The 25,398-nt window shown below is 51.3% G+C and overlaps 1 protein-coding gene across 2 annotated transcripts in view; it reads right to left on the bottom strand.

Moving 5' to 3' along the window:
* LOC147701163 (uncharacterized) overlaps positions 1-25,398 on the bottom strand; it is a 92,127-nt gene that overhangs the window by 48,192 nt on the left and 18,537 nt on the right. The window contains exon 3 of one of the 2 annotated variants that reach the window (XM_086929923.1): positions 4,653-4,793. The exons of the other annotated variant lie outside the window; for it this stretch is intronic. Coding sequence (XP_086786049.1) covers positions 4,653-4,793 — 141 coding nt within the window. The remainder of the gene's footprint in view (positions 1-4,652; positions 4,794-25,398) is intronic. 2 annotated transcript variants of the gene reach the window in all.

The raw sequence follows: 25,398 nt of genomic DNA, 5'->3' as shown, positions 1-25,398 counted from the left end.
CAGCCAGGCATGGTCCTGGGTGTAGCTTTTTTTTTAGATCTTTCATGTGTGAGACCCCACAAAAATGCCTTTTTGGCCTAGTGGTTGGGTCTGTGACCCCTGAGTCGGGTCTGTCATGTCTGTCTTCGGTTTTCTCCTGAGATGAGGCAAAGCCACCTTTCATATTTAAAATGTACTTTAATCCTCAGAGATGAGAAGAGGTTTAAAATTGTTTATATTTTGACTCAGGAACCTAAAGAGCCTGTGTTTCCCCCGACCCCGCCCTTCTGTGTGACAATTGAGTCTCATTGAAGTCTCATCTGGGATAAGACAACTGATCGGCGCACCTGATTCCCTTGCCGCCCCAGGTACCTGCCCAGCTAGGCAACCGCTCGGTCACCATTCCTCTTGACCTACGATGATAGCAAGTCACAGGCCTCGCCCCTCAGTACTCCCACCACTATGCTCACCCCCGGCTACTTATTGAAGGCTGCACAGCATTAGTGACCTTGTGTCGCCCCGGACCTCGCTGTCCTGCAGGATATTTAAGCTTCATTAAAGCCTCATCTGGGACAAGAAACTCCACCTGATCAAAATCCCTGATTCACTCCCTACCCAAGCGACTTGCCCTGTGTTACTGGATGCCAGGCAACCACCCGGCCACCACTCCTGTCACCCTACAACCCTAGTGCACCACAGGCCTCGCTCCCCAGACCTGCCACCATTCCCCAAGCTCACCCAAAGACTCCGAAGGAGCTTTTCACTGCCTCCACTGCAACTTCACTTGTGACTCCACAGAATCACAGGTCCCTACAAAGACCACTGACGACCAACCCACACTACAATGCAAACTAATCAACGTCTTCTCCCTGCCCACGCATGCCATCGAACTCTGGGACACCATTACCACCACCAACTCTGAGGTAGTGCTCCTCACAGAGACCTGGCTCAAGGGCTCCTCAGCTCCCGAAATAGCCACCACCACTCCAACTAGCTACAAAATGACCCACAGGGACAGGCCAGGCAGAGCCGGAGGAGGTATTACAATCATCCACAAGGACACCATCAGGCTCATCACCTCCAATGACCCGACTCACGTGGCATGGAACACCTCAACATCCACCTCTACACCATCACCAATTCAACTGTCAGAGGTACCCTCGCCTACCCCCCACCAAAGCCCCGACCCTCCCTTCTGGAACACTTTTTCTGAAATCATCTCCCCCCTCGACTTAGAATCAAGACATTACTCTTCCTCTGCGACCTCAACTTCCACTTCCAAGACCATTAAGACACCAACAGATTCTTACCAACCAACTGAGCTCACCTAGGCAGACCACAGCATCATTCATTTCACTATCGATGTCACCAGACAGTCACTGTCACCACGTTCCCCACCACCCGCTCAAGCTGGAACACCATTGATGAATCCCAGTGGACGACCACCTTCAACACCACCACCCCCACACATCCGACGATGTCAATCAAGCCGACGCCCACCTATCTGAATAGATCACTAGGAGCAATGACTCCATCACTCCCATCCAAACCCTCAGCAACAGAAAAACAAACAAGCAATGCCAAATGGTTCACTCCCAAACTTAAAGCAGTAAAACACAAATGCAAACCTCTGGAAAGATGCTGGCAAGCCAGCAAATACCAAGGCAACCACATAGCTTTCAAGACGGCCCACAAATCCTACCACCACGCCACCAGAGAAGCAGAGAAACAATGCCAACATCTACAACAACTTTGAACCCCAACTGCCGCAGGCGGTCCTTCCCGCTAGTCCCATCAACCTCCCGCCCTACATCCTGACCAACTGGACACCTCTCTGCAAATAAACCACAACATCCATCATGTCCTCTATCCATTCCGGAGCTCTGACTGACTGACCCCTGCCTTCAACCTCAGACACAAAGAAATTGGCCCCTGCTCACCAGCATCATCAACTTGACATTCAGCTCTGCCATCTTCCCAGAAAACTGGTAGTATGCCGAAGTCAAACCCCTCCTGACGAAACCCACAGCGGACCCATCTGACCTCAAGTACTACCGCCCCAATTTGCTCCTCCAATTCCAAGCCAAGGTACTAGAGAAAGCCAACAAAAGCCATCTCATAGACTACCTAGAGTCCAACCAGCTGCTCGACCCCTCCCAATCCGGCTTCCCCTCAAACCACATCACACAAACTGCTCTGATAGCTGCAATAGACTATGTCAGAGCAATACTTGACCGTGGCGAGTTAGAAGCCCTGATCTTCCTCCACCTGTCAGATGCCTTCACCACCCACTCCCACCACCTCCTCATCCAAAGACTTTACCACATCGGCATCTATGCCAACGCCCTCAAGCTACTATGTAATTTTCTCACCAGATGCACTCAAAAAATCCCTCTCCCGCCATACAAATCTGACCCAAAGAGCATCATCTGCGGCGTACCCCAGGGCTCCTCACTCAGCCTCACACTTTTCAACATCTACACGACTCTGCTGGCCCCCATCACTCAAAGCCACGGTCTCAACATTATCTCCTATGCCAACAACACCCAGCTTATACTCTCCCTCACCGAAGACACTAACACCACCAGAGCGAACTTCCAAAACGTCATGACCGACGTCGCAGACTGGATGAGAGCCAACTGCCTCAAACTTAACAATGGCAAAACCGAAGTTCTCCTCTTTTGAAGACCCCCTTACTGTTGGACAACTCTTAGTAGCCCTCCACCCTTGGATCAGAACCCACCCCCACCACCAATGCCTGCGACCTCCGAATCATCCTCGAAAGCGAGATTTCCAAGAGACAAATGTCAACTTGGTTGCCTCCATCTGCTTTAGCACCCTCAGAATGCTCCAAAAAGTCTCCAGATGGATCCCAACAGATACCAAAAGAACCTGCACTCAATCCCTAATCACCAGTCGACGACTATTGGAACGCCCTCTATGTCGGAACCACCACCCTCCACCAACCTCCTCCTCAGGAGCCTCCAAACAATCCAGAACGCAGCAGCAAGAATCATCCTAGACCTCTCCAGATGATCCTAGATCACCCCCACCTCCTTACCCTGCACTGGGTTCCCTTCAAGAAGAGATGCCACTTCAGGCAGCTCATGCACGCTTACAAAGCCCTCCACAACACAGGACCAGAATACTTGAACAACCGCCTGAGCTTCCACCAGTCCACCAGCCTCATGCGGTCTGCCTCCCTGGCCCTCGCCACCGTCCTCTACACCTATCAAGCTGAAGCTGGAGGACGCTCCTTCTCCCACCTCACAGCCAAAGCTTGGCTGTTTGAGTAGCTCCACCTCATGCAGCGCCTGGATACCACTTGGGGAGATTAGCTCGCTTAACAAGTACTGATTGATTGATTGAAAGATATAATGTGACTGATTTACATAGAAAGTAAAAAATCCGAACCAGTGGCGTAACAATAGCCCCCGTGGAGCGAACTCTAGGGGACCCCTCACCTGACCGTTCCTGACTGGGTCCGGAGCTTAGGGGGCCCCTCCATAAACTTTGCAGGGGAGGGCCCTCAGGTTTTGTTACGCCACTGATCTGAACACCTAGTAAGGTCTTTGATGACCGAGTGTTGATTTACTATTTTTCGGAATGCCCAACTATTGGCAGGTGTAGGCTGTGCCAGTTCCAGGTTTCCAGGCCCACTACTGGTAATGCAATTTGACATTTTCGTCATATAATACTTTGGACGTTACTATTTCCAGAATGTTGATTTTACACTCAGTACATTTCCTGGGAATGGTCATTTTGCAGGTTGACTTTTTTCTCCATGTAGAAAATGCTTTCTCTGATGAAACCCCCGCACCCCATAAAAATTAGGGGTGTTCATCCCCTTCACATCCTGGTAGTAGATTTACTCAAAATCTTTGCTAGAGAAAATGTGCAACTAGTGGCAGGCTTTCACAATCTCTGAATGCAAATAAAGATTGATCCACCCACTCCACACTCCTTGCATGAGGTCTGCTAATGCATAACTGTACAAAGTTGTGGCTTACAATTGTGCAGTAGTATATGCTGGGTATTTTTTGGTGAATTCTTGACAAACATACATTTCTGGCTACAACTTTGTCTACCTTAGTTGGGTCCACAATGACACTATAGTATGGGATGGAGAGTCTCAATGTAAACATCAAAGTTCCTTTTTGCTGATTTTATTTTTTTTGGGGGGTGAGGGATGTGTGACGTAGACCATCAGGATAAAGGACCACAACAACCTTCTGTTATTTTTATGCTTTATATTTTATAGCTATACTGGAAGATAAAAGCAGCCTTATAAAATGTGTTAATACCAGTCCTTATTGCATTGACAGAGTCCTACCCACTCCAGAAAGTTTTGGGTTATTCCGCCAAAAAAATATGAAATGGTGGTTTGACAACAAAATTTACCAAAACCATTTATTGGTTATGAAACCATATGCCCTACAAAAAATAAAAATAAACTGACAAAAAGCTGCACCAACAGGTTTCCAACTTCTCATAAGTTAGTAGGATTACTCCTTGATCATCTCACCCCTCAACCCTGCCACCCACCCACCTGGTGCAGAAATTTGAGACGCGCACTCCCAGCCCCGAATCTCCCTGACTAAGATACTCCCCTGTACATGGCTGTGCCCAGCATGGGGGTCTCTCCCAGGATTAGATAGTGGTCCATACTGTACCGATTAAAAATTGTGCCCCTGCGACACATGACAGGCAACCCAGCCGGCCTTTCCGCGCGTGCCAAACTTCCAAGATTCCACAGGGAAGGACAATGATGATACCCATGATCATGGCGGTGAACAGCAGGCCCACAGCGGCACCTGGGTAGAGAGGAGCAAACAAGGCAGAATTATTAAAGTTAAGGACATGAATATAGATCTGAAACCAGGCAAAACCCTTCCCACTTAAATTCCTTCTCACACCGGGTAATACCCTGGGGCAGGGTCATCGGTGTCATTCTTGTGGAGATGAAAGTAGGTGAGAGGGCAAGGATGGGTGTGCAGAGAGGTTGCAAGAGAAGCAGTCCTTAAGATTTAAGAAAAGAAGCTGGGAATGGAAGGGTAGGATCAAGGAGAATCAGGGGTGACTGTTACCCCACTTAATTGCCCCCCAAAGCTCCTGGGATGAAAAAAAAAAGGATTCTTCATTACCATTTTATTTTTCATCCACCTATCCCAAACACAGCGTCAGGACGGGGTGGGGCTTGCAGAGTGGCAGTGAGGAGGAGTGGTCGTCAGAGGGCTGCAAATGCACTGTTTAAAGTGTGCATGTTCTTTTGGGCGGCCGTCTTGCGACGGCCAGCCACACATGCACACTTTAAACCGCTCAACCCAGCTGTCTTAAGACAGCTAGTTTGAAAGTTGGTGCAGGCCTCCATAGTGCTGTGGAGCACAGAGACAGGCTGCTCCCTCCAATCAGGGTACTGCTCTCATGCTGGGAGAGCAGCACCCGAGGCCCAGCCCCCTTGATCGGGCCCCAGAAAGTGCCAGTGTATCTCTGTGTGAGGAGTCCGTCAGTGGTAGAAGCCCAGACCCTCTTCATGAGCTCCTTCATGTAAAAGGTACTGCAGTGCAGAGTCTGGAAGAAAGCAGAGGTCCTGAGCGCAGAGGAGGAATTTGGTACATTTTTTAATTATTTAATTTTATTTTGACAACGTGCCCTCCTCCCCTCCCCGTGGATGCCAGCTCCCACTGGCAGAATTGCAAGGGAGAGGGGCAGCCTGGGTGCAGGCTGGGTGAGGTGCAAGAGAGTAGTAGTACATAGTATGCGCACAACGTGACATTCCCTCCTCCCCAAATTCCACCACCTTAGCCCCACTATGCCCAAGAACTCTCAGAATCAAGGTAGGTTGTCTACAGTGTAGCCTTTTATTCACATCAAGCCAAGGAATTAACCACAGACCATTACCAAGGAAAGTATCCTTCTTGGATATAAAATAATTAGTCACAGCATCACACTTTAGCTGCATCAACCGGTGGAGCTACTAAGGGCGCCCCTCCCCTAGGCTTGAAGAGATTTAGACATGGAGAGATACAGGCATGCCAAGGTTGAAGCAGGCAGAGGTGTAAAGAGAAAAAGATGCAAGCAGTGACGATGTGGTCAGGGAGAAGTGTTGTTGGGATAGAGACGTCCTGTAAGAGGGACAGGCAGGGAGTGGTGCAAGCCAGAGGTGTTTTAAGGCATAGGCAAAGTTAACTTTGGGCCACGGCCCAGCCTTCCAGGGGCGCCCTGATATAGCCAGCTCTGTTCTGCGAAGAGTCATGCCCGCATGACTAAGAATAAATCTTAAACAAATTATTTTAACGCATTGACGAAGGACTCATTGCGGTTGTCTGGATGGTTTTTTAATGGTTTTTTACTCTCCCGGTCGTCATTATTATATCACGATCTGGGCACTAAAGTCTTTTGCAAAGGACCTCTTATGATTGACCATGCTCTCTGTGATCGCAGTTCTGAACTATATGTTAAATAGACCTATTATTACATACAGATTCTCACTTTGGACAGATTTATACAAGATCCTTTGAAATCAGCGGACTGTTTTCATTACTATACGATCACTGGACCACTTGTCTTCAAATTGGTGAGACAAGACTATTGGGTCACTGCGTGTTAGAAATGGCGATTTCCGGTTGGCTGAGGCTTGCGCCAAAGCCAGGCAGAAACTACCATTCTAAGTCAGGACAAGGAAGTCACCCGCCAACATAACCCCTGCTCACCCTCTTGGTAGCTTGGCACGAGCAATCAGGCTTATCTCAGAGGCGATGTGTAAAGCATTTGCGCACGTACCCACCAGCAACAACATCCCAGGCCCCCCACACAAGGAACTCCACACAAGGTTATATCAAAAATATTCTTTGTATTATACCAAACACATTTCATAATAAACACACAATTTACACTGAGCGACTGGCACGGGCGGAATTTACAGGGGATTATGTACATAAGACAGGGCCACATTTTTATTTATTTTTATTTATTTAGAAGTTTTCTATAGCGCTAACAAGACCCGAAGGTAACAGAGCGTTTTACTGTAGAGGGAATGAAAAAGAGAACAATATGACACAAACCCAATAAAAGCGATCAGCGAGCGACAATTTGGAATGAGGAAAAGTTCGGACAGCAGGACTTCTTGGTAACAGGATTAAGCGTTACCGCATGGATTCTGGGGACGATTGCTGATCCAAGTTACCCACAACCAAGGGAGCGGATAAGGCACAAGGATTTGAGTTGGCTCTTGAATTCTGCATAGGACGGTATAGTTCTGATGTGCGGGGGATGGCGTTCCATATTTTGGGGGCATTTCCTGAGAAAGAGCAGTCCGCAGTTCTCTTCTTTCTGGTTTTTGGTAGGACGAGCAGCAGGGAGTTAGAGCTTCTCAAATTTCTGGCTTGGCCTGCTTTTTTGAGCTTGTTTGCCAAGTATTCCGGTTTGCCGGTGTGGAGGGCCTTGTGGGTTAGGCAGGCCGTTCTGAAGGTACTCCGCATTTCCGCAGGGAGTCATTCGAGTTCTTTGAGTGCCGGGGAGATGTGGTCAGATTTTTTGCAGTCTGTGATCATTCTCGCTGCCGCGTGAAGTGTTGTTTTTACTGGGGTGTGAAAGTTGAAGAAATTGATGTACATAGACAGCATTCATTCCCCTTCTTCTCCCACTCCTCCCCCTGTGAGCACCATGAATACTGTAAACTGTTGACCGTATCACCCTGCCAGTAAGAGCCCGTACCAATATGCATATGTACAGCCATTTCTAGGCACCATGGCCTTTTACCCATTGGGATCCCCGGCTTCCCTCCTGCGCGTATCTTAACCCCCCCCCCCCCTCTCTCATGCATAGACCATGAAACCCTCTCCCTCTGCGCGACCCCGCTGTGAAAGGCAACTCTCCTACTTGACTCGCACAAAAACCCCCCCATTCCTTCTTGAAGAGGCATCCTTCGCCTTAGCTGACGTAGCCCTCCCCAGCTGCACCTGACTGCCCCCGCTCTCTCATGTACGGGTCATCAGATCTCTCTCTCTCTCTGTGTGACTCTGTCCCTGTGTCCACCCTGGCTACCCCTCCCTTCTCCTCACATGGGCAAGTCATAAACCTTCTTCTTCTGCAAGGCCCTGTCCTTGAGAGTCACGGCCGCGCCTGACCAACACCTCCTTTCCTTCCATGAATACCCCTCTGTTGACGAGCCTTCCCTCCGCGCTCGATTGTCTACGCGGCATGAATACCACTCCTTTGATGACCCCTTCCCCCGAGTCCGGCTGACCACACATGTCCGAGGCCATCGCCTAAGTCAGGAGATACCATTTACTACCCTTATTGTATGAAGTCACTCCTCTTCAAAGGATCCGCTATTGATCCTGGCCACCCCACCCCCTGGCTATGATTAGGCGCGCACATCCTAAACTGTTGATGAAACACTCAGCTGCGTGATTGCCCTCCCCTCTTATCAGCAAGTCAAGGGTCCCTATTGTGAACACATGTGGGGTAGGATTGACACGAGGATTATAGGGTTATCTTTCCTTCGTTTCACAATGCTGTGACTGTAATGCCAAATGTTTTGTAAGGTATAAAAGGTTGAGTCTCAGCTCACTTGTTAGAGCACCTCCCGATGGCACCTTGTTTCGTGTCTGACATGACAGGCTCTCCTCATGAGAATTAAACTCTGTTCTTGATTCCTGCTTTCAGCGCCCGTCTCTTTATTTTGGTAATTATTCAGAATGGGAACTAAGAGGCGTCTTGCGCCAGCAGCCTGGGCATCGATGGTAATATGGGCTCCTCTTCCACAATTGGCGTCCCAACGCGGGGTCCATCAGTGACATAAGGTCCAGTAAGAGAGATCCAGACGATGAGGTGAACATCTAAATGATCGGAGTATACCTGCCTTGAGAGGGCCCTCGTCCGGCTGCCGATTGAATGAACTTCACCTATTCTGAACGGACCTCTCTTGAGTGACCTACTGTCCTGACTGGAATCTCACAGGACTGCTGCGGTAAAATCATGGAGTAAGAGAACGATCGGGCGCTGGAAGGAGGAAGGCGAAGAACTGCCCACACGGTCCGGTCCGGGTAAGGTCGCGTAAATGCGACAAATTGTGAAATGATTGTTTGTTGGATAATACTAGTATTACGCTTTGTTGAAACCTCTGGAGATTCACCGTCTGCAAACGGAGAAAACAACAGGCTCTCCCTTTGCAAGCAGTGAAGGATAGGTAACGCAGACTTTTGTCCCCATTGTAATCCGTCGTGCCTATCTTCCTCCCCCACTGTTTCCCGAACTGTCGTTCGTGGATTATTGTCTGGAGATTCTTTGTCTGCAAACAGGGAAGAACAAGGTCTCTCTTTGCAGGTAGAGAAAGAGTAGGTAACGATAACTTTTCGTGCCCACTTATTCTCCCCACTGATTGTTTGATTGACCGAACATTGATTGTTCGATATTGGTTCTTTTGAGGTATTCACCGCCGCCAAACAACGGAGAATAGAAATATTCTGCCTAGTCTTTGCCCGCTGTGATAAGATAGGTAATGCAGACCTTTGTCCCCGTTGTAATCCGTCATGCCTATCTTCTCCCCACTGGTTGGTAGCCTGTTTAGCCCGGACCGCTTATTAGAGATGAACCATCCAGCTCCACTGGAGGGCACACCTAATAAGGACATGTTCATTAAGTGTGGACTAGTCGCTATAGCTTATAATAGGTTATGGCATAAAAATACAAGGAAAAGAGTTGAGCGAAATCAGTAGGCCACTGATGAGTCATCAACTTCGCTAAAAATAAAATAAGAAACAATGGAAATAACCCGCAATAAGAAACATAAAAATGGCGAAGGAAGACAAGCTTGACACCAAGGCAGCCACGAGGTAGCTAGGTTCCGTTGCCTATTCCTGCCCTAAACATGTCTGCCTCATTGCCCACCACGCCCAAATAACGGTCACATGAAATAGATACAAATCAATAGGTACCTACCCCTATTCCGGAAACTCCCGAAGTGCCACAGGTCCGCGGTTACGCCCATCCGGTAGGCGAGGCCTCGAGGCATGCGGGGCTCGCCTGGACGCAGTCGGAAGGGGAGGCTGTGGGGCGGATGGCCCAGAAAACAGTGATGGCCTCTCCTTCTCTCCTCTTCTGCTGCCCTGCAGGCCACGGGGGGGGCTGTCTTGCCTCAGCCACCGACCACCCCCCCCCCCTCTGTCTCTCGCCTGGTCCGACCCGCAAAGAAGGCCGAAGCCAAAAGCAAGAACGGCGGCACTTACAGGTAGTCCCGCCACATGTCAAATTCCTGCATAGTTACAGGTAGTCCCGCCACATGCCGACGCCTGGACAAGCGCAAGTAGCCCCGCCACATGTCTACCCCTGGAGAGTTGGAGGTAGTCCCGCCACATGTCAAAAGGGGGGGGGGGGGCTGTCTTGCCTCAGCCACCGACCCCCCCCCCCATCTTCAATAGCCGGCACGGCCAGTATCAAAGCGGTGGAGCCGAGGATCGGCGCGGGGTCGCTGGAAGGGGGAGGCGGCGCAAACGAGCCTCCCCCACCTCCCTCCAGGTGGAGGCTTCCAGCGACGCCCCAACGCTCTTACTTAAAGAGGGTCCACATCGAAAAGCGGTCCTTTGCCCGGGACGGGCACACGTCCCATGCCTTCTCTCCTCAACTTTGAAGATTCTATGAGAGCCGGGGGGCTACCCGACCCCTCCGCATGGGCGCCCCCGTCCCCCTCACTGGGAACCGCGACATCGACGCACTCTTGCCGGTGCCAGCCTCAGTTTGGAAATGGCTAAAACACCGCCAAGGTACAGACTTGTTCAGTTCCGGTGGAACACCAGAGTGACCCGGTAGGAAAATTGTTGCCGCCCTCCCCACTCTTTGAACTGATGGTCCATATTGTTAGACTGTTACCACATTGCGAAAAACTTTTTGAACTGCCAACGGAAGGTTCTGGTCCAACCATGAGTCATTGGAGACATTCTGACTATACCGGAACCTGCCTGACCTCGCCCAAAATGGCGCCGATACACGAAACAAAACTTTCGAACTCCCTGTTCACCCGGATTGCTCGAATATTGATGCTCTGAGATATGTATGCATTTTTGGGGAATGAAAGTCGATAAGATGGATAGTGATTATGTGCTTAGAGAAGAAAGCAATGTAAGACAGATATGGATCAGGTGTTTGGACAATGAACTGATTTAGGGTGGGTACTAATTATGATTTGGAAAATGAACTGGTGTAATTTAGACAGTGAATGAGCATTTGGATACTGAATTAATGAATTAATTGAAAAACAGAATTCTTGACATGCATCATGCTTGCTCTGTAGGGAAGTTTGATACGATTTTATTGCACTGCTGCACTTTATGCAATGAACTGCCACCAACTTCGTTCTTCTTATGTACAGTTCCAATCTGCTCCGTGGCCGGTCCACTGGGTTGTAGGCCTGTATTTATACATCAACACTTTTTATTAAAAATATTTTGAAAAAGAAAGCATAGTTGTAGCGGTTGCATTAATGAGTTTTGGATGTTTTGCTACTATGAGCAAAGAATAAGTATGATGAAAGCTGAAGGTTAAAAAGGACCAGATATTTAGCAGCTACATTATGTGTCACAGGCAGCCGGAAAAGGGTTTTAGACGCTTTAAAACGACACCACAGAAATGCCACCTGACCGCCACCCTCGCACACAACCAAAAGGGGTCGCGACCAAGTAACTCCTGTAGATACGCAGATCATCAATGATTATCTATCTGACATTACTGGTCCCTCTGGGCTTAAACGCCGAGATGGTAAAGAAATGCAGTACGTGGAGATAGGTCGAGTATGTGGTAGGTAAAAACATTTTCGGACTACTGCATGCTGATGTGCTTTGAATGCTGCCCCCCATCCCTTCTTTCTCCTCCCTTCTGCAGGTCACGTCAGAACGTCGGCTGAAGTGTGGGAGAGCGATGATCGAACCACCGACGAAAAGGGAAGGAGGGAATATGTGCATAGCCCTTATGACGATAAGTTTAAAAAAAAAAAAAAAAAAAAAAGGCGTAGACTTAAACATGACTGTTCCTCCTTAGGACATAGCAACTGGGAGGATGGACTGACATAGAGACTTGACGGGTACTGTAGGACGAAAATTGACTCGAAATAATACGTTAGATAATGTAACTAGACGTTTGACTAGGTAGGGAAAGGACAAAGGAAAGCGTGTGGGTAAGGGTTACCACGGCACCACCCGTCTGGGAAGTTAGAAATGTTGCTGATGTTCAAAATGTACTGCCCCCCTTCTCACACTCTTATAGATCTAGCCAAGCTGTCTGACTGTTCTCCCGATCAATACTTGCCATTGCCTCAGCCTGGAGAACTTCCCACCAAAGGAAGGAACTGAAAAATGGTTTAAGATCCAACCATGGGTAAATAGCGCGACCAGGTTAATTTCAGATCGACTGACCGAGGTGTAAGTATTGGCAATTGAGAACGCTCGCAGAAATAACAAGCGAGAGGGAAAAGGAGGGAAAGGTAAAAAGAACTAAGCACGAAGATAAATAGGATAGTAAAGACATGAAGGATATAAAAAAAAAAAAGAAAAAAATAGATTTTGTTGGCCAACTGTTGTTTTGTGTTTTGTCGTGAATGTCTTATATATATGTAATACATGTACTGTCTTCCTCTGTCTGAGTTCGTGTGTATGTGCTGTAGGGGTTTATGTTCTCCCTTTGTTTGCGTCTCTCCGTTACCTGACCCCCTGCTGTTCTGTGTTGTGAACGCACTAAATGACCTATTTTTGTACACATCTCTCTGTCTTTCTCTATCTCTATCCCACCTTTTTCCTCTCTATATCTCTCTCCCTTTCTTTCTCTCTCTCTCTCTCTCTCTCTCTCTCTCTACATGTCATACGTGTACCAAATGGCTCGTTTAGATTGCGGACGACTCTCACTCTCTGAGAGTCTCCCTATTTCCTCTTCCTTTTTATGGTAAAACCGTGCCTCACTGGCACCAGCCTGATTGGATACTTATTGAACGCGAAGGTGTTCAGCGAAATTGACCGAAACTAAAATGATTGTATCTCGCCATATTACTACCTCTCCTTTCTGCAAAAAATGAATGAACTCGAATTGGCTGAGAAAGAAAGGACAGGTAAGACGACTAAGGTCCCCCAATTTGGCCTTTTATAGGGGAACTGTATGTCAATGGCACCTTATGTCTGTTCTTCAGAGACGAACGCCAACGTCTAGATTGAACCCCCAATGCCCAGATTGCCCCACCCCCTTTTGCACCCAAGCGCAAGCGCCCGAAGCATCCCCGCCCCATTTTTGATAGACCCCAGTTGCTGTCCCGAATATAAACATGATGACCATGAGTAACTGTTGACCCTCGAGAAAACCTTGTTTTGCCTGACTCTCGATAATGGCACCCCCGCCCTGTTTGAAAAGGTTAGCCAGTCCTGAAGGGAAATGCTCCGTAATGTTGAATATGATGTAATGCACAGTTGATGGGAATCTCATTTATCCTCACTTGGGTTATAAATAGGACGATGAATAGACCTGCCATGAACCCAGTAGGAATACTGACACATGCACTGCTTAGTAATGGACCTCTGACTGTGACCAATGAGCGTATCTCCCAAATGCGTAGACTTGAGGGAGGAATTCACATGCGTAGATATCTTCTTTTGCCATTTCTCTAAAACCTTGTCTTATACCTATTCAAAGATTCACGATCACCGAAGGAGATGGGTCAGACGTGACGTACAGCCTGACTGCAGATCTTGGGACACGTGTGACCTCAACCAAAGGTGGAGCCGCAGAGCAACAGGATACGGGGCGAGACCGCAATTTCAACGTGGAAAATGAAAAACGATGGGCCGCCTTGAAGCCCTCCGTCTGCTAACCCACGTGTGCCCGGAGTCTCCGTCCCCCCTTCTTTGGGCCCGATTGATGGGCCTGCCTGCTTGTTATCCTTTGCTCCCTTGGTCCCTTTTGTGTGTCCCAGGAACTCTGACCCAACTCCGCCCTCTCTCCTATCGACTATTTGAACCACACTCACCCTCTTTTCCACGTGACTTTTTGCCAAAGGAAAGAACGGCATTCCAGTGGGAATAGGGTGGTGCCACGGAAAATGTAGGTGCCGAGCATAAGGCGCCGCCAAACGGATTGTTTAGGGAACAGGACTGTGGTCTAACAGCAGAGGACTGACCGCACCCTGCAACGCGTAAGGATAGAACCGAGCTGGACCTATAGCTCCACCGCCGGTGCTCAACAGCGCCAACGAAAGTACACGGACTAGAGCCTACCAGTGATGGCTCACTGATAAAAAGACACTGTGACGAAGAGATCTTGCGTATTGAACTGAATTCCGCTCTCAACTACCTGGTCAAAACTGTTCATTGGTCACATTTTTAAGTTAGAAAGATTTATGCTATGTAGTGCGTTTAATTGTCAGGAACACAACGAAAATGCCATTTCCTATGTGCTGCATTCTGCCCATCACCTCAACTGTCTATGATTGTACGCCAAATGTTAGTATCGACAAAATGCTAATTCATCAACAATGCCTGTCTACCTGTAAACCCGTCAATTGCAAAAATGACTGCTGTTATGTAAAAAGGGGCGACTGTGAAAGTTGAAGAAATTGATGTACATAGACAGCATTCATTCCCCTTCTTCTCCCACTCCTCCCCCTGTGAGCACCATGAATACTGTAAACTGTTGACCGTATCACCCTGCCAGTAAGAGCCCGTACCAATATGCATATGTACAGCCATTTCTAGGCACCATGGCCTTTTACCCATTGGGATCCCCGGCTTCCCTCCTGCGCGTATCTTAACCCCCCCCCCCTCTCTCATGCATAGACCATGAAACCCACTCCCTCTGCGCGACCCCGCTGTGAAAGGCAACTCTCCTACTTGACTCGCACAAAAAACCCCCCATTCCTTCTTGAAGAGGCATCCTTCGCCTTAGCTGACGTAGCCCTCCCCAGCTGCACCTGACTGCCCCCGCTCTCTCATGTACGGGTCATCAGATCTCTCTCTCTCTCTGTGTGACTCTGTCCCTGTGTCCACCCTGGCTACCCCTCCCTTCTCCTCACATGGGCAAGTCATAAACCTTCTTCTTCTGCAAGGCCCTGTCCTTGAGAGTCACGGCCGCGCCTGACCAACACCTCAATTCCTTCCATGAATACCCCTCTGTTGACGAGCCTTCCCTCCGCGCTCGATTGTCCACGCGGCATGAATACCACTCCTTTGATGACCCCTTCCCCCGAGTCCGGCTGACCACACATGTCCGAGGCCATCGCCTAAGTCAGGAGATACCATTTACTGCCCTTATTGTATGAAGTCACTCCTCTTCAAAGGATCCGCTATTGATCCTGGCCACCCCACCCCCTGGCTATGATTAGGCGCGCACATCCTAAACTGTTGATGAAACACTCAGCTGCGTGATTGCCCTCCCCTCTTATCAGCAAGTCAAGGGTCCCTATTGTGAACACATGTGGGGTAGGATTGACACGAGGATTATAGGGTTATCTTTCCTTCGTTTCACAATGCTGTGACTGTAATGCCAAATGTTTTGTAAGGTATAAAAGGTTGAGTCTCAGCTCACTTGTTAGAGCACCTCCCGATGGCACCTTGTTTCGTGTCTGACATGACAGGCTCTCCTCATGAGAATTAAACTCTGTTCTTGATTCCTGCTTTCAGCGCCCGTCTCTTTATTTTGGTAATTATTCAGAATGGGAACTAAGAGGCGTCTTGCGCCAGCAGCCTGGGCATCGATGGTAATATGGGCTCCTCTTCCACAGGGGCCAGGTGCGATTTGGGGATGCCTGTTAGGATTGAGTTCCCATAGTCCAGTCTTGAAAGAACTAGAGATTGCGTGGCTAGTTTGAGGTCCTTGTTAGGAATGTAAGGTTTGATTTTGTTCAGAAGTCTGAGGTTGAAAAATGTGCTTTTCGCCGAATTCTTAATGTGGTTTGTCAGGGTTAGTTTGGGGTCTAGGGTGAAGCCCAGGGATTTAACGGAGTCGGCTAGCGTGAGGTTACCTTTGAGAGCATCGATCGACTTTAGCCACTCAGTGATTTGAGGGTTGTCTTCTTTGTTTGAGATGAGGAGTGTTTCTGTCTTGTCAGGGTTGAGTTTAAGGTGATTCTTTGTCAGCCAATCTTGGACTTCATTTAGGACATCGTTAAGTCTGTGGATGTCTGTAAGAGAAGAGGTTTCCAGGTAAATCTGTGTGTCGTCCGCGTAGAGGTGGAATGGATGTTGGCGTTCCTGAGTAACTTGGCGAGCGGTTCCATGTAGATGTTAAAGAGCTGAGGAGTGAGCACTGATCCTTGCGGGACACCCTTGTTGACTTGCTGGGTTTCCGAGGTGAAGTTCTTAATTTTTATTATTTGCGTACGATTATGTAAAAAGGAGGAAAACCACTTGAGAACTACCTAGCCAAGGCCGGCTCTTTCTTGAAGAGTCATGATGAGGAGCTTGTGGTCCACCGTGTAGAACGCTGCAGAGAGATCAAGGAGTATGAGGAGGCAGCACTTGTCTGCGTCAAGAGATCCGTGAATGTCGTCTATGATGTTCAGCATCGCGGTTTCTGTGCTGCGGCCTTGTCTGAAGCCGGATTGGAGGGGGTCCAGGAGATTGATGTTGTCCAGATGTTGCGTCAGTTGCAGGAGTACGCAGCGTTCAAGTGTTTTCGAGAGCAAAGGGCGGTTGGATATCGGTCTGAAATTGTTCAAGTCAGTTGAGTCAAGACCGGGTTTTTTCAGCAGAGGAGTGACTTGCCCCATTTTTAGACATAGACCACTGTCATTAATAAGCACTTGGTAGAACTAGCACTTAGAACATAGAACAATTGTAGCACAAAATAGCGAATGTAGCACACAACCAGTAACCACTGGTAAAAGGTAAGCACCACCTATCCAATCCTAAACACCTTAGGCAAATATCACGCAGGGAACCAGGAACTCACTAGCATCACCTATACTAGGAAAAACAACCTTCTAAGCATGGAAACACATTCAGAGGTATAGGCCAGAAGCTTCACACATGATGCATAAAAATACATTCAGAGGTATAGGCCAGAAACTTCACACATGATGCATAAAAACACATTCAGAGGTATAGGCCAGAAGCTTCACACATGATGCATAAAAAAACACATTCAGAGATATAGGCCAGAAGCTTCACACATGATGCATAAAAAAACATTCAGAGGTATAGGCCAGAAGCTTCACACATGATGCATAAAAACACATTAGGGTCCAGGTTGCACCACTGCGCAAAAACCTAAACGTAGCAGCTGCACACTATTTGCTGGCCAGCTGAGGACAGAGACAGGGCCTAAACGCTGCAGCTGGCACCAAGTGCTGCGCAGCTGGGGAAGGCCAAGGTAGGGATGAAGGAGTGCGACTCACTCCTGTGTTGGGATGAAGGAGTGCGATGCCCTCCCCTCCGCTGACTACATCCTCCTGGGGGACCTCAACTTCCACCTGGAGAACAACAACGACCGCAACACCAGCACCCTGCTCGACAACCTCGCCAACCTGGGACTCAAGCAACTGGTGTCCACCCCCACCCACCTCGCCGGACACACACTCGACGCCGTCTTCTCATCCAGCACAGACATCGACTTCAGCCACGCCACAGAGCTTCAATGGACGGACCACAGCTGCGTCCACTTCACCTTCAAGAGAACGACGACCCACCACCACCAGCAACACACCGCCCGCAGAAGCTGGAACAAGATCACAGCAGACCAGCTCGCCACCTCCCTGAGCCAACACCCTCCTGCCAGCTCAGCGAACCCCAGCCAGGCCGCCGATAACATCACGAAGTGGATCAGCAACTGCGCGGACGAACTCGCCCCGCTGAGGACCCCACCCAGCAGACCCGGCAGCAAGAAGGCCCCATGGTTCACCAACGAACTCAAGAGCTCCAAGAAGAACTGCCGAGCCCTCGAGAAAGTCTGGAAAAGGGATCCGACACCGGACAACAGGACCTCCTACAAACTTGCCACCCGGAAACACCACCAGCTGATCCGCGCCGCCAAGAGAACAGCATTCAAGGACCGGTTGGACAACAACGCACACAACAGCAAGGAACTCTTCAACATCGTGAAAGAGCTTTCCAACCCCAACGCAGAAAACAACGACATCACCCCATCGCAAGACCTCTGCAACTCCCTCGCCTCCTACTTCCACAACAAGATCACAGACATACACAGCGGTTTCAACAACCAACCAACGCACACCACGACCGACCAGCCACCCCCGCCCACCACCACCCTCCACGCCTGGACCCCGATCAGCACAGAAGACACCATCCGCACGATGAACTCAATCCACTCCGGATCACCAACCGACCCCTGCCCCCACCACATCTTCAACAAAGCCGACGCTGTCATCGCACCCCACCTGCGAGACATCATCAACACATCCTTCGACACCGCCATCTTCCCCGAGAGCTGGAAACACGCCGAACTCAGTGCTCTACTCAAGAAACCAACAGCGGACCCCACCGACCTCAAGAATTACCGCCCCATCTCGCTTCTCCCGTTTCCAGCCAAAGTCATCGAGAAGACCGTCAACAAGCAGATGGCCGCCTTCCTCGAGACGAACGGATCCCTCGACCCCTCACAGTCCGGCTTCCGAGCCAAACACAGCACCGAGACCGCCCTCATCGCCGCCACCGATGACATCCGAGCCCTGATGGACAATGGAGAAACAGCGGCCCTCATCCTCCTAGACCTCTCCGCGGCATTCGACACGGTCTGCCACCGCACCCTAATACGGCGCCTCAGCAACATCGGAATCCAGGACAAGGCGCTGGAATGGATCATCTCCTTCCTCGACGGAAGAACACAGCGAGTCCGCCTACCACCGTACAAGTCAGAGGCCTCCGAAGTCATCTGCGGCGTCCCCCAAGGATCATCCCTGAGCCCCACCCTCTTCAACGTCTACATGAGCCCCCTCGCGGCCATCGTACGCAAACACCACCTCAGCATCATCTCCTACGCCGACGACACCCAGCTGATCCTCTCCCTGACCAACAACCCCGCCGCCGCCAGAGCCAACCTACACGAAGGGATGAAAGAGGTAGCCGAGTGGATGACGACCAGCCGCCTGAAACTGAACTCGGACAAGACGGAGGTCCTCATCCTGGGCTCCTCTCCCTCCGCCTGGGACGACTCCTGGTGGCCTCCCGCCCTGGGCACCGCACCCAAACCGACAGACCATGCACGAAACCTGGGCTTCATCCTGGACTCCTCCCTCTCCATGACCGGGCAAGTCAGCAGCGTCTCCTCGGCGTGCTTCAACATCCTACGCATGCTACGGAAGATCTTCTGGTGGATCCCCACAGAGACCAGGAAGACCGTCACCCAGGCCCTCGTCACCAGCCGACTGGACTACGGCAACGCCCTCTACGCCGGGACCACCGCCAAGCTCCAGAAGAGACTCCAGCGGATCCAAAACGCCTCAGCCAGACTCATCCTCGACATCCCACGATCCAGCCACATCTCCGGACATCTGAGAGACCTTCACTGGCTCCCCATCAACAAGAGAATCACCTTCCGCCTCCTCACCCACGCACACAAAGCCCTACACGACCAAGGCCCGAGCTACCTCAACAGCCGAGTCAACTTCTACGCTCCCAAACGCCACCTCCGATCAGCCAACCACGCCCTCGCCACCGTCCCCCGCATCCGAAGAGCGACTACAGGAGGACGGTCCTTCTCCTACCTGGCCGCCAAGACCTGGAACTCCCTCCCGTCCGACCTGCGCCTGACCCAAGACCACCTCTCCTTCAGGAAGAAGCTGAAGACCTGGCTGTTCGAGCAGTAGCGGCACCCCCCCCCCCCCAGCGCCTTGAGACCCTACGGGTATGTAGCGCGCTTTACAAATGTCACTGATTGATTGATTGATTGATTGTGTCCAAGTAACAAGTCCCCTAGAAAGAAAATAACCTAAATGGTGCAACTGCCCACTACCTGCTGGGCAGCTGTAGAATCAAAACTGCGGCATGGGCCCTCACTGGCCCCCAGGGCAAAGACTGCGCAAAAAGGTTGGAGCCCTCGGGCTCTGGAACAAACATAGGTGCATTTAGGGAGCCCCCTAGGCTCTAGGAATGAACAGTGAACTGCGTGGGAGCCCTCTGGCTCAGAAACAACTGTGTGCCTTGGAGCACTCTAGCTCCTTAAGGAAAATAAATGCCCCTATCGTTGGAGCGCAATGGCTCTGGGGAACACGGGCCCCCCGGGACCTCAGGTGGGGCGGGGGAGCTACCTCGGCTCCTTAAACAAGCATGTCTCCCAACGTAGGAGCGGCCCGCTGACATCCGGGCCCGCTCTGGAGAGGGAGAGGGCACCACTCTGGTTCCTGGGGGGACCTCCACTGGGCCCCTTCCCTTGATTTAGCTCCTTGCAAGAGCCTCCCGGGCTCTAAAAGGGGCCAACATCGGGCTGGCCCGCCACTGCGGGCACTTGCGTTCCTGTGGCCATTCCCCCGCCCCAGTCGTCTTAGCTTACCCGCTGTCGGCGGGGGAAGACTTCTCGCGGCAGATGCGGCGGCAGCGGTTAGGGCTCTCCCGTTCTGGGGAGCCCTGTCGGGTCCCGCTGCGCCGCGCTTGCCCAGACGACCACTCACTGCTGCAGGGCTCCCTCCGCCCATGGGAGCCCTGGCAAGCCGCCATACTTCCTTCTTTCTTCTCTTTGGGGCTCAAGGAGGCGGGGTGGGCTCCCGACCTCCTCTTCCGGCCGCACTTCCTCGTTGCCGCATCACTTCCATCCGGCGGCTCCGCCACAGTCAGGTGGGCCGCGGACGGCGGCGGCATCCTTTGGGGCAGAATCTGAGGGGTAGGCTCCCTCGTAGTTAAAAAGTACCTGGACATGCGGGGTGGGCACCCGCTAAGGGGCACAAAAAGGCGGGGTGGGCACCCTGTGAGAATTAATTAAATAAGCGGGGTGGGCACCCGTGCTCGAAGCATAAGGCAAGGGGAATTCCCAGGCAGGGGAATCCCCAGCACATGATGCAGCCCAGCGCTGCACGGCTGAAATAAAGCGCTCCCTCAGGAGAAATAAAGCTCTCATTAGGCACATTTTTAAAGTAAGATTCAGCATTTCCTTGCTGCCAAAGGTCCTGGAGAGTCCAAGGCAAAAGTCAAAAAGGGGTTACAGAGCAAAGCAAAGTTCCCCAATCATCCCAGGCAAGGCAGAGGGGTCCCAAAGAGTCCTCCAGGCATCCAGGGGCTGGGCAGGGCCCAGGGAGGCAAGCCTTTCCATGGGCCCCAGCAGCAGCATGCCTCTGGTAGATTTCAGTCCAAGTACAATAACATTTTGTGAGGGGTCACAGCCCCTTTTTATACATCTAAATCCTTTGTCTCCAAAGGTGCAGGGAAGGGGCGAACCAGATGCAACTGGTTCTTGAGCACTTTGCTTTGCTCAGCCCCTCTCCCTATTCACAGGTCAGGCTAGGGTCATCAGTCGCACCACAGAGGGCGGAGCCAGCATTGTGGAGGGAAAGCCCAGCACTATTCAGGTCCCAGGTGAAGCCCCTCCCTGCCATCAACATGCAGATCTCCCCATTCACCACCGGGGCAGACCCATCCTGACTTCTGGAGCCAGGCACACCAGCCAGCTCCATCCAATCACAAGCCAGACAGTCAATTCACATTTACTGCACAGGCAAGCCAACGTCTAGAAGTGGCACTTCCAAACTAGACACATTAATGCCGCACACATCATCGCGCAGCATTCAATCTCACGAGTTCGCACATACCAAACTCAACCTTGCACTCCCCACGCATCAGGAATTACCATGGACACACATAACCCCATGCATTCCTATGGGAGGGCAGGCCACTCTCACACATGCACTTAGAGAGCGCACGTACTTTACATTGGGACACAGTGTCAAAGTGCGCAAAGACCAGACATCACTATACTTATCTCAGAGTTCAATGCAAAAAGTTCAGGGGTGAACCTGCCAGAAGGGCCAAGTCCAACACTGCGGTGTTATATTCTTAGATCTTCGCTTATCATCTCTACTTGAAGTATTTTCTTATCAGCGCCCTGGTGAAGTCCCTTTGGGACGAAACGCGTCGGCTGTATGATGCTCCATTGTTTCTATTGAAATAAATATTTGAAATCGAGGAATCTCCATTTCTGTGACTTATTGAAATTGTACCTTATACTGATTAATTATATGTTAAATGCTGTGGTGCACCCGTGCTGCTATGTTTTGATTCAGTTCCCTAGGGAACTAGCATTGTTACAGTGGGTGCTATTCAGTGTGCACACGAACCCCTGTGAACTTAGTAGGGGTATCAATCATCACCTGGGGCTACTTTATGTTAGGTGCTGACCCTGAGAAGGTTCCACTGTTAGGTCTTTATACCTGCAAATTATTTTAAATACCACTTTCCTTTAATATATTTTTAATGTGGGTGATGTGTGACAGTCTATTACAAACATTTTCCTGAGAAATGTTGTGTTTCTGTTTTATGCAACAGTCATAAACATGATTTCTTTTAAATCAAAACAGGGCCTCACATTTGAGAAATGGGAGGGTGTCAAAGAGATTTCTTGCAATAATATTAGTGAACTGCTGCTGTGTTACAATATTGAAAACATGTCTCCATCCCTGGATATTAGATGTGAACACATGTAGAATTTAGAGGAGTGTGCCTGAGCACTGTCAGTGACCTGGACAAAGTGGGCAGGAAAGAGCTGAAATTGGAGGTACACACAGGCAAAAGGTAAAGCAAATAGAGGTGCAGTCATAGGGACATGCAGGAAATGTGCCGCATTGCAATGGTCCGAGGGAGAGGTGTGAGCAGGGAGATGTGCACGCAGGGAGAGGAGTGATCATGGAGAGGTGAGTGCAGGGAAAGGTACAAGCAGCTAGAGGTGTGAGCAGGGAGAGGTGAGAGGAGGGAGAGGCTTGAGCAGGGACTGGAGAGCTGAGAGCAGGGAGAGGTGTGAGCAGGGAGAGATGTGAGCAGGGAGAGGTGAGAGCTGAGTGCAGGGACAGGTGAGAGCAGGGAGAGGTGAGTGCAGGGATAGGTGAGAGCAGGAAGGGGTGAAAGCAGGTAGAGGTGTGAGCAGGGAGAGGTGAGAGGTGAGTGCAGGGACAGGTGAGAGCAGGGAGAGGTGAGTGCAGGGATAGGTGAGAGCAGGGAGAGGTGAGAGGAGGGAGAGGTGAGTGCAGGGAGGGGTGAAAGCAGGGAGAGGTGTGAGCAGGGAGAGGTGTGAGCAGGGAGGGGTGAGAGGAGGCAGAGGTGTGAGCAGGGAGAGGTGTGAGCAGGGAGAGGTTACAGCAGAGAGGAGTGGGAGGAGGGAGAGGTGTGAGCAAGAAGAGGTGTGAGCAGGGAGAGGAGTGAGTAGGGAGAGGTGTGAGTAGGGAGAGGTATGAGCAAGGAGAGGTGAGAGCAGGGAGAGGTGTCAGCAGGGAGAGGTGAGAGGTGAGTGCAGGGAGAGGTGTGAGCAGGGAAAGGTACGAGCAGGGAGAGGAGTGAGCAGGGAGAGATGTGAGCAGGGAGAGGTGAGTGCAGGGAGAGGTACGAGCAGGGAGAGGTGTGAGCAAGGAGAGGTGAGAGCAGGGAGGGGTGAGAGCAGGGAGGGGTGAGAGCAGGGAGAGGTGAGAGCAGGGAAAGGTGAGGCAGGGAGAGGTGAGAGCAGGGAGGGGTGAGAGCAGGGAGAGGTGTGAGCAGGGAGAGGTTACAGCAGAGAGGGGTGGGAGGAGGGAGAGGTGTGAGCAGGAAGAGGTGTGAGCAGGGGGAGGAGTGAGTAGGGAGAGGTGTGAGTAGGGAGAGGTATGAGAAAGGAGAGGTGAGAGCAGGGAGAGGTGTGAGCAGGGAGAGGTGAGAGGTGAGTGCAGGGTGAGGTGTGAGCAGGGAGAGGTGTGAGCAGGGAAAGGTACAAGCAGGGAGAGGAGTGAGCAGGGAGAGATGTGAGCAGGGAGAGGTGAGTGCAGGGAGAGGTACGAGCAGGGAGAGGTGTGAGCAAGGAGAGGTGAGAGCAGGGAGGAGTGAGAGCAGGGAGAGGTGAGAGCAGGGAAAGGTGAGGCAGGGAGAGGTGAGAGCAGGGAGGAGTGAGAGCAGGGAGAGGTGTGAGCAGGGAGAGGTTACAGCAGAGAGGGGTGGGAGGAGGGAGAGGTGTGAGCAGGAAGAGGTGTGAGCAGGGAGAGGAGTGAGTAGGGAGAGGTGTGAGTAGGGAGAGGTATGATTAGGGAGAGGTGAGAGCAGGGAGAGGTGTGAGCAGGGAGAGGTGACAGGTGAGTGCAGGGAGAGGTGTGAGCAGGGAGAGGTGTGAGCAGGGAAAGGTACGAGCAGGGAGAGGAGTGAGCAGGGAGAGATGTGAGCAGGGAGAGGTGAGCGCAGGGAGAGGTACGAGCAGGGAGAGGTGTGAGCAAGGAGGGGTGAGAGCAGGGAGGGGTGAGAGCAGGGAGGGGTGAGAGCAGGGAGAGGTGTGAGCAGGGAGAGGTTACAGCAGAGAGGGGTGGGAGAAGGGAGAGGTGTGAGCAGGAAGAGGTGTGAGCAGGGGGAGGAGTGAGTAGGGAGAGGTGTGAGTAGGGAGAGGTATGAGAAAGGAGAGGTGAGAGCAGCGAGAGGTGTGAGCAGGGAGAGGTGAGAGGTGAGTGCAGGGAGAGGTGTGAGCAGGGAGAGGTGTGAGCAGGGAAAGGTACGAGCAGGGAGAGGAGTGAGCAGGGAGAGATGTGAGCAGGGAGAGGTGAGTGCAGGGAGAGGTACGAGCAGGGAGAGGTGTGAGCAAGGAGAGGTGAGAGCAGGGAGGGGTGAGAGCAGGGAGAGGTGAGAGCAGGGAAAGGTGAGGCAGGGAGAGGTGAGAGCAGGGAGGGGTGAGAGCAGGGAGAGGTGTGAGCAGGGAGAGGTTACAGCAGAGAGGGGTGGGAGGAGGGAGAGATGTGAGCAGGAAGAGGTGTGAGCAGTTAGAGGAGTGAGTAGGGAGAGGTATGAGCAGGGAGAGGTGAGAGCAGGGAGAGGTGTGAGCAGGGAGAGGTGAGAGGTGAGTGCAGGGAGAGGTGTGAGCAGGGAGAGGTGTGAGCAGGGAAAGGTACGAGCAGGGAGAGGAGTGAGCAGGGAGAGATGTCAGCAGGGAGAGGTGAGCGCAGGGAGAGGTACGAGCAGGGAGAGGTGTGAGCAAGGAGAGGTGAGAGCAGGGAGGGGTGAGAGCAGGGAGGGGTGAGAGCAGGGAGAGGTGAGAGCAGGGAAAGGTGAGGCAGGGAGAGGTGTGAGCAGGGAGGGGTGAGGGGTGAGAGCAGGGAGAGGTGAGCGCAGGGAGAGGTGTGAGCAGGGAGAGATGAATGCACTGAGGGGTGAAAGCTGGGGGACGTGTGAGCAGGGAGATGTGAGAAAATGGAAAGGTACAAGCAGGGAGAGGTGTGAGCAGGCAGAGGTGTGAGTAGGGAGAGGTGAGAGGAGGGAGAGGTGTGAGCAGGGGAACGTGTGAGCA

Source organism: Lissotriton vulgaris, chromosome 7 (genome assembly GCF_964263255.1).
Source record: "Lissotriton vulgaris chromosome 7, aLisVul1.2, whole genome shotgun sequence".
Classification (NCBI taxonomy): domain Eukaryota; kingdom Metazoa; phylum Chordata; class Amphibia; order Caudata; family Salamandridae; genus Lissotriton; species Lissotriton vulgaris.
The sequence above is the reverse complement of the archived record's forward strand: the minus strand, read 5'-3'. Positions and strand labels throughout refer to the sequence as shown.